Below are 12,486 nucleotides of genomic sequence, written 5' to 3'. Positions count from 1 at the left end.
TTAGGAAAAACTTCTCTGGGAAGTGCTGCTCTACATTTCTCTTTTAGAGGTAAAAATTTAGGGATTTGTCCTAACAACACCTTTCTTTCTTTTTTTTTCATGATAGGTAAAATGTTCAGTAATGTTTTGGGCATTTTTATTAGTTTTGTGTTTAAAATGTCCATTTAGTTTTCATTAATTTATTTGTATTTTAATACATTGAGTTGAACTTAAAGAAAACAAGAAATGTTGACTTGTCAACTAGCTGCAATGAAGCAAATTAAGATTGGTTGACATCTGTCATTTGACATGAAGCTGCAGTAGTTTGATAGGATTAGTTCGCAAAAGTAGGTTTTAAATAATTGAGATTATTTAATCGACAGCAGTTGCGCAATATGAGGAGATCTATCAAATGCTATGCATATTGTGTGGATGTGTATAAAACTTGTTAGCGCGAACTAGTGGCTGATTTCTTTCAAAATTCTTATAGACCTTTAGGCCCATGGGTCAAACATGCCCACCAAGTTTCGTTCCGATCTGCCTCTGTTAACCTTGTTTAATAGTTGCTTAAAATTCATTGTTTTTGAGATACACCAATGTCCTCATAGACACTTGTGGGACACTGGACAAAAACACTGCATACCAAGTTTCAAGTCGACTGGACCAACAATGGTGTAGTTATAAGAATTTATATGTTTTTTTTTTCCATCTTATAGTGCCATCTAAGTGGCTTTTTATTTGACCAAAGATTGAGCTTGTAAACGTGTATCAAGTTTGGTGAAGATATCTCATTGCATTCAAGAGTTACAGCCATTTTAGTAAAAGTTGCCCCGCCTCTTTCGAACGTTTTGCGGTGAGTCAAAGTTTTTACTTTTTTAAAAATAATTATTGATAATCACTGTCCAGAGAATATTTCTGCAAAAGTAGGTTTTTCACAAAAGAACACCACGGATAGGCTTTAGATATGAGAGGAAGGCCAGACTACTACAATCTGACCAAGTTTCAGCTCTCTAGGCCTTATGGTTTAATAATAATAATAAAAAACCTAACTTCTACAATAGGGAAGGGTTCCTCAAATATCGACGCGATGTGATAAAAAGTATATCTTCCATGTAGTTTTTGTACTAACCACATGTGACAAAGACACTTTCTTTTTTTTTGCGACGTCGCAGCAGGAATAACATACAAAATATGAAAGTGATAATCTCAGGTAATGATTATGTGCTTGAACCCCTAATAACAAATGCTTCATAAGCAGCAAATCAGCATTTTAGTATGATTTCTGAAGGACCATGTGACTTTGAATACTGGAGTAAAGGCTTTGTATCACAGGAATAAATTACATTTTAAAACAAAAGTTATTTTAAATTGTAATAATATTTCACAGTATTTCAGTTTTTAAAATCCAAAGCTATTTTACCAAAAAACAAAAAAGGAGACAGCAAACCCAACATATTTTTTGTACTGAAGTCAAATGTTTACATATATATAATAAAATAAAACATGTGAATTCGCTCATTGTGAGAAACACTTTCCTTTGTATTTACTATAAAATGTTGCAATGCAAACATAATAAGATTAGTCACAGCGTGCCAGATTATCGAGTCTCTTCCAGAGCCATTCTCTGTCACTACAGACTCTTTACATGAACGCGCCATTGAAAAAATCTTTGTGACAGTGTGAAATCTGAGGATACAGTCTCTATTAGTTTTGCTTCCCTGCATATCCAGCTCATCGTGACCATAGCTGCCAAAGGACGGAGTAAGCCGGATACGTAATGTGGGTTTCAGACTGCGTCTTTAGTAATTAATGCTTTCACTAATCAAGGCACCACTGAACAAATGAACCTTGATCGATGCTGGTCATGGCAGTGGAGACGCTCTGATCCTTCTGCTGATGCAGCAGGAACCAAAGCAGAGCATCCTGCCAGAAAATATATGCAAACAACCCAGAGACCTGCATACTTTAATGTGAGCATCCAATCATTAGCCCTAAGTGTAGCTCATTATGTTCTTAGGACCACTGATGGACACAATCCTTATTGATCTTGTAACACACAAGAAATCCTCTCTGGCACCAAAATGCCATTTCCACAAGCCGCTCTTAATTTGTCAGTGTGGTTACAGAACTGAAGGACAGAAGAGAACAAATCACAATATGCCCGAAAGTACCTGATCTTTGCACACCTACAACAAACCTCTACAAATACAAAAATTAAAGTTGGTGGATCCAAAACCAAAAATGCATACGGCTAGTGACGTGTCAGTGCTATTTATGGCATGATCTTGTCTTTGATTATTAATGATACATTATTAGTAAAAATAATGTTTACAAAGATGACTATTTGTAGGCTTTATCTTCAGATACTGAGTTAGCTATCTTTCCCCCATTACTTCCATTTTTCTTCCAATACCTTTAATGAGAAAATCAGTAAAAAGCTGTAAAGCAGAGCACAAAATTGAGAGCATATATGCATCTGCTTGTTTCAGTAACTACCTGTGCATATGTAATTACCAAAGAGACCAAAACTAAACTCTGATACTAATCTCTATTAGCAGATATTAACCCTTGAGGCAATTGCAAATTTTAATTGGTGAGCTTTTAGCAGCAATTTAACAGAGAAAGAATATGCAGTAATGTCCCAAAACAATGCAACTACAGTTTCAAAGTGAGTGCAGGGCACATCTGGGACTTCATGCAAACCAGAGGAGATGACATTGTAAAAAAGAAAAAAATTAAAATGACACAGGGAACAGAGTGTCATTGGCACAACACTACAAAGACAAGTCCTTGCTTGGGTTCATTGTATATTTTTTCTGACTCAGCTTGAACATAACCTACAAACCAACCATTTATTTATTTATTTATAAATTTTTGTATTTTAATTAAATTTGATAACAATAACATACATCTTTAATTGCAAATATTCATCATTCTTAAATATAATTATATTATTATTATATATTATTAAATTATACAATTAAATATTATAATTTTAGATTATTTTGCATTACAAGAAGACTTGAGAAAACTTCCTAATATCTTGTAATAATTGATGTAGCTATTTTGTAATATGTCGCTTTCGTTAGGCTAATTTGGGGATTATTTAGGGTCATATTAAATAATGTTTTTGTTCATCTTAAACCAATTAATATAGATGTCACCACAAGAAGCATGTTTTTTTACAGTGCATATAATCTAAATGCTCACCGCATGCCTCTGCCGTTAATTGGATTAGCCGTTCATGGTTTTACCTGCATATTTTAGCCTGATGACATAACATCCTGTCTGCTTTATTCATGTGCTGTATTTTAATAGCTATGCCTCAGTGACATGCACACGTCAGCCTCTCACGTGAAAACTCCTGCATGGAAAATGTGCAGGCTAATATGGAAATCAATTAGAGAAATGCAATTCATAGAGCAAATTATGGTTGTGTACAATTTGTATTCGTCAGTGGCATTAGCACTGACAGAGTGATCAATGTCTATAATAATTCTGCATGTGAAATGAGGTTGGGGTGTAGGCAGAGACGATGGGGAAAGAGATATCAATTAACAGGCTTTGCAAAGTTCAGCAGCAAGAGCTGAGACTGCAATATCCTGATTCCAGTTCATTAACTAAACACTGGCCGTTGAATGCAAAATAATTACTGCAAACCACCGGCTAGATAAGGTGAATCTTTTTGTGATACAGCTATTGTTAAAGGATTCTAATCGTCATTATGATAGAATAATCCGTATGTGGACCATTAACCTAGAGCCTGATATTGCATCTATCAAATCAAGTGTTCCGTTTCAATTAAACTGTAATAATGAATAAATCTGCATACACGTAAGATTTTTAGAGGCCTATGCTTTCTTGTCATACAACTGTAATTTAATGCAATGTTCCTTGAATGAATGAATGAAAATGATTTGTAGATAGAATAGAAATGGATAAAAAATCAACAGATAGATCATATTATTTATAAATAAATAAATGCTATTTTATGATTATAAATATTATTATTTTTATTTCAATCAACAACAGAAGTTCGTAACACGTTATTACAGATGTACACATCACAAACACATAAAAATAATGTTAGTGTTTTGTTTTGTCGTTGAGACAGTTGACTATATCGCTAACTGATTATATATTTTTTACGAAATTTAAGTTTCAAGAACGTTGTAGAAACGTTATGCTAACCATAAAATAACGTTCTAGCAACGTTAAGCAAACTGGACAGTTCCACATTTTTGGAACATTCAAAATAACGTTCCTTCAACCAAATTCGAACGTTAAGAACGTTCTCAGAACATTTTTTTTTTTGCGGGGATAGTGTTGACAAAAACTAAATCTGTACATAATTCTGCTGAATTATTGTTTTTAATAACACTGCTACATTTATGACATTATCCAATACTATCGCCTTTGTATGCCTGTTGATAACTTGCTGTTCGTCGAATCGCCACTAGTGTTCGCTGTTTAGCCTGTTTTAAAGGGAATCCTTGCCATTTCTGACTCGGATAGCTGAATGACACAGAATTATGACTTAGTTTGTTTTTAATTAGCAGACATGAGATTACAGTAGATGATTTATCAGGCCCAACTAGACAATAATTACTACTAGCCTACTTGAAATCATCGTACCTATTTGCCAAAATACAAACATTCTCAGCAAAAGTAAAGAAACCAGCTATATATCCAAACAAGAGAATAAATAGCATGCTAGAGTAAAAAATAATAAAACACTCAGCACGATACGTACCTGAAAAATACAATAGTTTCCCACAAATATATCCCGAGTGCGAACATTGTGTCAGGTTGGAGATGTGTGGATGTAGTTCGCTACAGCTCAGTGCACGCTACAATTCCTTCTTCTCTCACTTCTGACGTGAACAAGTCGTCCTTTGCTTGTTTCGGATTCCCAGAAAGGCCAAAGAAATCTCAGGAGGATGCAGACGAGCTGGTCATCTTCCCGATGCGAGGCTGTGTAACGTCAGGTGAAGCGGAGCTCCTGTTTCACGCGGGTTGCGGAATTGCAGGTGGAAGAAACAGCGCTGAGAGGAAAAAAAAAAGGAAAAAAAAAAACTAAATTCAGACGTTCATTCCGGACGATCCATAGAAGCATTAAATGCAAGAAAATTCAAAGACGCTCCATCGCAAACATTCAGAACAACCGAAACTATGCACTATATCTCCTCGAAGCGCCGGAATGTCTCCAAAGTCATTCAGTAGCATCTACACATACGCGTCTGCTCTTTTCCTCCGCGCTCCTTTTTACACGCATCCCCACTAAAGAAATGTGCTGCTTCTGAACCACGCGTTAGTTTAGCTACCTCTGGCCGAGGTAGTCTGATTTAGTACGTACTTGTCTCCCAGGGGTGAATTGTTAGTGCTGCAGGAAGCGACTTCCATTGTCTGGTCCAGTTAGGAGACGATGCTCATTTTGGGTTTCAACGTTTTTCTCGAATCCTGGTCAGAAAAGCCCAAACGTTGATATTTCGGCACACAGAGCCTGTACCATCGCTAGTGAGCTCCTCAGCTGCACAGTATTTCTTGCTGCAGTCATTTACTAAACTCCAGAAGCAGCTCACACACTCTGAACACACGCCCACATGCTGCTGTCATTGGTCTGAATGGCACTCCAGACTAATGCCTCCTGCTCGGATTGGAGATGCGCACTGCCATATGTTGGACTTGTAGGGCTACGCTGTTTTGGGGCTGTATTATGTACAGTATTTACATGTGTTAGTTTTCTGAAACATACTACAAAAACACATTGGATGGCAGAGAGCTGCAGTGCCTATAACAACCATTTCTGACCATCCAGTTGCCATGTTTATTAAATGGGTGAAGGGATAGACTAGCCTACCTAAAAAGGAACGAGTTTTAGTTTGTTTATTTTATACTCAACACTAAAATCTTGGCAACAAAGGTATAATCCACAACAAATTTTAAACCATTTTATTCATCCACCTTTTCTATGGCATGTCAACAGGATACACTGAAATCAGTCAAATATAAACAGTACAATAATTATGAAACAAAAACAAGCAGGCCTAATAAAACTGAGGGGAAAAAATAAACACATGTAATAACTTGCTCTGAACAAATGTTATGCTTTAGCTATAGTCTGAGTTCACTTGTTAACTTGATAACTAAAGCCAAAAATCAATGTTAGCATAATGTTCCTGCAATGTTCTTTCCCCCTAATTCTATTACACCACAACATTCCAGGAACACGGAACATTCCAAAAACGTTAATGTTAACAATGTTATTTAAAGGTTAGTACAGTGTTCCTTCAACTAAATTTATTAATAGAACACGTTAAGGTTAGCATTTGTTCTTACAATGTTCCAAGAGTTTAAAAATGACGTGCATTTGAATAGGTAGGTTATCTGGAGGTGGTGTATAAAACTGCTAATTTTCAAGACACTGGTTAAAATGGTGAATAATGACACATATCATGTAAAAGAGACAGAGAGAGAACATAATTTTATAGTTATGATTAAGATGAATTATAACTTGACAAACAAAACATACAAAATTCTTAATAATTCTAATCTAGAAGACAGAATTCACAAAAATCTCATTTTAAAGTGTTTTGAACTAGACATTTATAACAAAATCACAAACCCTTTGCTAGAGAAAACATACATTGTTGTAATTGGACATGAGTCAAAATTGTAGTTAGTGAGATATATCCCATGTGACAACTAGCCCCAGCCTCCTCTGGACACACATCAGGAGTGAAGCTCAACTTCAGGGATAATAACCAGCGTGATGTTCGCCGGCGCACAGCTGCTGTAAAAACCGACATGACGTAATCGTAACAAACATGTTTCGAATAAACACTGTCACAGTGTAACACAGTCAGCATCATTGTCTTTCTATTAATGAATATGATACCTGAGAAAAGGCATAGCCTCTTATTTTGATAAAAAGTAAAGTTGGACTTGGTTTATCAAATGATGAATATTATATATCTGTTATATATTATATCTCTAAGTGTTGCTTAAGCACAGAAGCGTTCCCTGGATCAGTTTGGATCTGTGATCAATTACTGACTTGTATTTGTTTTTATTCATATAAGCTCTGTATATCTCTTGTCAAACTCTATAACACCTTGACAGCTGTAATATTTCATGATGAATAAAGAGTCTAGAAATTCAGTTAAATTTTGTTATCCGTGACAACACCAACAGTACAGAAAGAAGTGATTAAAGACATCAACAGCTCGGCGGCTGAGTCTGGAGGTAGATTCGCCCGTTCTGCATTGTTCCCACTGCCATTGTTGTAAGTGGGCCAAAACACTGACAGAATTGAATAATGTCAGTTCAGGCTGCTTTGAATGTACTATATTAAAACCTTTGAATAGGAGGTTAAGATTAAAAAGTTATTTACCATGTAAAATCGCTAACACAAGCATTGGATGCTGGACAAGCTGACAGAATGACAGAATGAATAAAAAAAAAAAAAATGTTTCTTTAAATGTTTATTTCCATTCACATGCCTGTGTCGTACAGCACCGGACCGCCAAACCATTTTATATATGATATAATAACAGATTCTTGCACTTTTTCCCCCACATTCTGGCACTGTGACTAAATGTCTAAAATATACTGTATCTAAACACTGAATTAATATTTCTAATTGTTATCTAATGAGAAAATGCTCCTAATTTAATCCGGTTGGTTTCATATGATCAGTGTGACGAATGTCTATTTTCAGTGGTGCTATGCAAACACCGTCCCTTATTGTTCAGGCACAGAAAGCACTTCCTCTCATCTCATATCTCCATCAGTGGGAGGTGAATGAGCTGACTGAATCATCTAGATCAGTATATCCCAATTACCCCAACACACACTGTTTTTCTTTTGAATGTCTCTCTTATGTAATGTAACTGGGTAGGCATACATTATGAGATTACTTCACATTAGAAATGAACTTTCAATAGCGCTTCCTGCGTCAGTAGTGATCATTAGCCTGTATCATTTTTAAATACACCCACACATGCACATGCATATATGTAAATCTGCATGTATATATTACATGAAAACTGGAATATAGATAAGTCTGAATTTATAAATACAAATCTTAAGATATGAATGTAAAACCTGAATATACAGAAGTAAATCAGCCTATATTGTTAGAACACATAAGTCTGAATGTATAAATCTGAATATAATATACATGTAGTGTAGTATGTAGTTCTAATTATGAGTATATACAGTGAATAGTAAATGTAAATCATGAGTATTTAGTTTTAACTCTTGGAATATATTGATAAAAGTCTGAATATATAGATACAAAATGTAATATATTAATACATATGTACAATCTGAATATATCTCAAATCTGAATATATAGTTATAAGTATGAATATGAATATGTCGAATTAAAAAAAAAAAAAAACATAGTTATAATTTTGAATCCGTGATTGTTAACTGTAAATAGTGTTCCTGGAGCTCAAGTGGTAGAGCATTGATAGCCTGAATGCACTGTACGTCGCTAAATGCATAAATCTTAATTTAATTTTAATTTTAATATATAGTTATAATTCTGACTAAACAAGATCGGAATGTGTATTTATAAATCTTGAGTAAGTAAAGTTATAAAATTGAATAAATCCTAAATATATTAATGCAAATATAAATACATATTCTTTACATCTTCATTATAAGCCACGTAAATAGATAACATTTTCTTATTTAATGTAATTGTTTTTTTTTTAATGAAAACACAATGCCTTTAAACTCTGTATGCATGTATCAATGCAGATATTGTACTATTTAGTATCTCCTGTTATTGATGAATTAGTCAGGCTGCTGTTTTGTGAATGTTGTTAAGGTATTTCCATAAGCCCAAGCCCACCTCTCTACCTTAAATGAAAAGTGGGCTTCTGTAGCGGCCAGCCCATCACTATGACTTAATCAAAATGACTTACGACTGTCCTGAGCCTTACACGACCCAATACAGATCTACATAGCAAACATGAGGAATATTCTCAGTGTAATCAAGGATGTGTTTCCTCTGGAAAGGCCACGAAATGAAAAGATGAAAATGTGTTGTATGCTTCATCATAAACTAAAAGCTGTTTTAGTAGGAGACACAAAGACTGCACAAACTCATAAGTTCAATGTAGCGTGCTCATATTATCTCTCTCTTGATGAAACAGCTTGCTGGTAATCATCTCTATACATGTGGTTCAGCAGCAATAGAAATGCACAATAAAACATCTTCTGCTTGCATTTACAGCTGATAAATTAAACTGGTAAATAACGTGAAGAAAGTGATGTGTCTTACTGACCTTTGACGGTGTGCTATTCTTTACAGCTGCGGTCAGACTGACATAGACTCTTAAAGAAATAGTTAACACAATAAATATTTGCTGAAAATGTGCTCACTCTCAGGCAATCCAAGATTAGGATGAGTTTGTTTCAGGACAGAACAGATTTGGAGAAATGTAGCATTCCATCACTTGCTCACCAATAGATCCTCTGCAGTGGATGGGTGCCGTCAGAATGAGAGTCCAAACAGCTGATAAAAACATTACAATAATCCACAAATAATCACTACATGGTCTCATGACAAAAAACATACCTCTGGGAACATTTTTGCCAAGATGCGAAATACGTACCAATAATTACATATCACTGCAGTTTCCAACAGAAATGAAAACTGCTGATAGTAAAACAGTGAGCACTTGTAATTATTTTGTGCACAGCAATGATTATAATGTTTTTGCAGGGATGGAATTGGACTGGATGCGGAATCCTAGGGTACGAGTCCTTTCAAAAACATGACTCAGGATGAAAGAGCTGAAAGATGAGTGATCGAAGAAAAAGCATTGCATTTTTTACATTACATTCACTTTTGTTCATACCATGGGGTAGGTTTAAGTGTTGTACAGATGGAAATGTATTTTAAAATGTCACGGAGCATTAGACTCGTGGTGCCACTCAATGGACATTTCAAGTCCAGAACTGCGGTGGCACCTGAAAAAGCAACATCACATAAACTGTACAATATATACCTTCATCTGTTCCAGGGGGGGGGGGGCCCTGAGCTCTTTTTTTTATGGTCACTCCGTGGACATGCACCTATAAATACCCCTCTGTCAAGCTCCTGAAGTTTGCAGTCGACACTACGGTCATCTGCCTCATCCAGGACGGTGACGAGTCTGCTTACAGACAAGAGGTTGAGCAGCTGGCTGTCTGGTGCAGTCTTAACAACCTCGAGCTGAACACGCTCAAAACAGTGGAGATGACCGTGGACTTCAGGAGAAACCCCCCTGCACTTTCCCCACTCACCATCATGAACAGCACTGTGACTGCAGTGGAGTCATTCAGATTCCTGGGAACCACCATCTCTCAGGACCTGAAGTGGGACATTCACATTGACTCCATTGTGAAAAAGGCCCAGCAAAGGTTGTATTTCCTTCGCCAGCTGAGGAAGTTTAACTTGCCACAGGAGCTGCTGAAACAGTTCTACTCAGCCGTCATTGAGTCTGTACTGTGTACTTCTATAACTGTCTGGTTTGGCTCAGCAACAAAATCAGACATCAGAAGACTACAGAGAACTGTTCGGACTGCTGAAAGGATTATTGGTGCTCCCCTGCCCACCCTTCAAGAACTGTATACATCCAGAGTGAGGAAAAGGGCTCAGAAAATCACTCTGGATCCCTCACATCCAAGTCACCCCATTTTTTTACTTTTGCCATCTGGCCGGCGCCTCAGAGCCGCAAACACCAGAACAGTAAAGCACAAAAACAGTTTCTTCCCCCAGGCAATCTACTTCATGAACAGTTAAATGTTCCCCACTTATGCAAAAAAAGTGCAATATCCTGATATTTATTTGTTAACCCTCCATCCTAGTACATCCCTGCATCTTATTCAATCCTATTCAGTTATCATTTATAGCACAATTGTTTATACACTTATTTATTAGCCTGCAATTTTTTTTCTTTCTGTGTTTTGGTGTCTCTGTGTACTGGAAGCTTATGTCACTAAAACAAATTCCTTGTATGCACAAGCATACTTGGCAATAAAGCTCTTTCTGATTCTGATTCTGAATATGTCACGTAAAGTACATGGTACGTATTTCGTGTCTTGCAAAAAAGTTCCCTGAGGTAGGGCTACTTTCTAGTCAAGAGAGGTTGCGTAATAAAAAAAACACTCCAGTACATCAATTAATGTCTGATGTTTATAAAAACAAATTTATCATGAAAATGTTTTATCTGTAAGCTGTCGCTTCTGGCTAACATACCAGTACATAATCCATAATAATGCTTCCTCGAGTGAAAAAGCCCATTCCTGTTGTCCTCTCACATTAAAATACCGTCACATATTTGTTTAAAGCTGTTTTCTCTTGTAAACAGTATTTGGTCTGTGAATATGTTTCTCCTGATTCAGACTTTTTCACAGGACAAAGTAATATTATGGGTAGAGAACGGTGAATTTGTTTCTTATGAACATGCAACTCTTTGCTTCTAAAGACGTTAACTGATGGACTGGAGTCATGTGGATTACTTGTGGATTATTGTGACGTTTTTATCAGCTGTTTAGACTCTTATTCTGACGGCACCCATTCACTACAGAGGATCCATTGATGAGCAAGTGATGGAATGCTACATTTTGCCAAATCTGTTCTGATGAAAAAACAAACACGTCTTCATCTTAAACAGCCTGAGGGCGAGTACATTTTTAGCAGATGTTCCTTTCTGGGTGAATTATTCCTATAAAAACAAAGCTTCCAAAATAACCATCCACTAACAAACCTTTTATTCAGTGGAACGGCTCCATGGATGTTAAAAGTGTGACTGAGGATCCCTCACTTTCTGTCTATCCTGATCATATAAAATTTTAGCAACTGGGAAACACATTCTGTGTCTGTATACAACAGCATGGCACATAATGTTGATCACTCATGCTGAATGGGCACACCTGTGCTCGGGATCACGCGTCCAGGAGCAAGGACACGCCAGAGAGCCAATGTTCGCAGGTCACACATGCCAATTCTGAAAACTGTCAGCGATTTTTCATCCCTCGCTGCTTCATCTTAAGAAGGAACACCTTGCTGCAGAAAGTCAATTTGCTAGTTATGATTCCTGCCTCCATCTGGCTTCAGTTTTAGTGGAATTATGTGTCTAGCATTTGTTATGGGGATGATAAATCCACCTGTCTCTGGAGTGAAAGAGCACATCCTCCGGTTCTCATCCAGGCTCAAAATGATCAGAGGGAGCGCATGTCGCTGATGCCGTGTGACAAATCTGCAGAAGCCGATGCAAGATTATTTGTCTGTTCTGACAAATTCATTTATGTGTTAACCGAGTGGCTTATGAATGATTCTACCAACTTGCCAAAGTAAATTACAGCTTTCTGTATCGGACGTGAGAGCGTGCATTTTCTAATCCGACGCAGCGGTGCCATCATGTCTTCAGAAGTATCTCATGCATATGAAGGGAGGAGAGCTGGCTCATTAATTTTAACAGGTGCTATTTCAAAGCATTCGCATGT

At 36.6% G+C, this 12,486-nt stretch overlaps 1 protein-coding gene across 2 annotated transcripts in view; it reads right to left on the bottom strand.

Moving 5' to 3' along the window:
* Positions 1-5,521, bottom strand: part of glra1 (glycine receptor, alpha 1) — a 51,816-nt gene extending 46,295 nt beyond the window's left edge. For both annotated transcript variants that reach the window (XM_052574881.1, XM_052574882.1), the window contains exon 1: positions 4,733-5,521. In XM_052574881.1, the coding sequence (XP_052430841.1) occupies positions 4,733-4,779 (47 nt within the window). In that variant the 5' untranslated portion in view covers positions 4,780-5,521. The remainder of the gene's footprint in view (positions 1-4,732) is intronic.
* Between the last annotated feature and the right edge of the window lie 6,965 nt (positions 5,522-12,486).

Source organism: Carassius gibelio, chromosome B14 (assembly GCF_023724105.1).
Source record: "Carassius gibelio isolate Cgi1373 ecotype wild population from Czech Republic chromosome B14, carGib1.2-hapl.c, whole genome shotgun sequence".
Lineage (NCBI taxonomy): Eukaryota > Metazoa > Chordata > Actinopteri > Cypriniformes > Cyprinidae > Carassius > Carassius gibelio.
The sequence above is the reverse complement of the archived record's forward strand: the minus strand, read 5'-3'. Positions and strand labels throughout refer to the sequence as shown.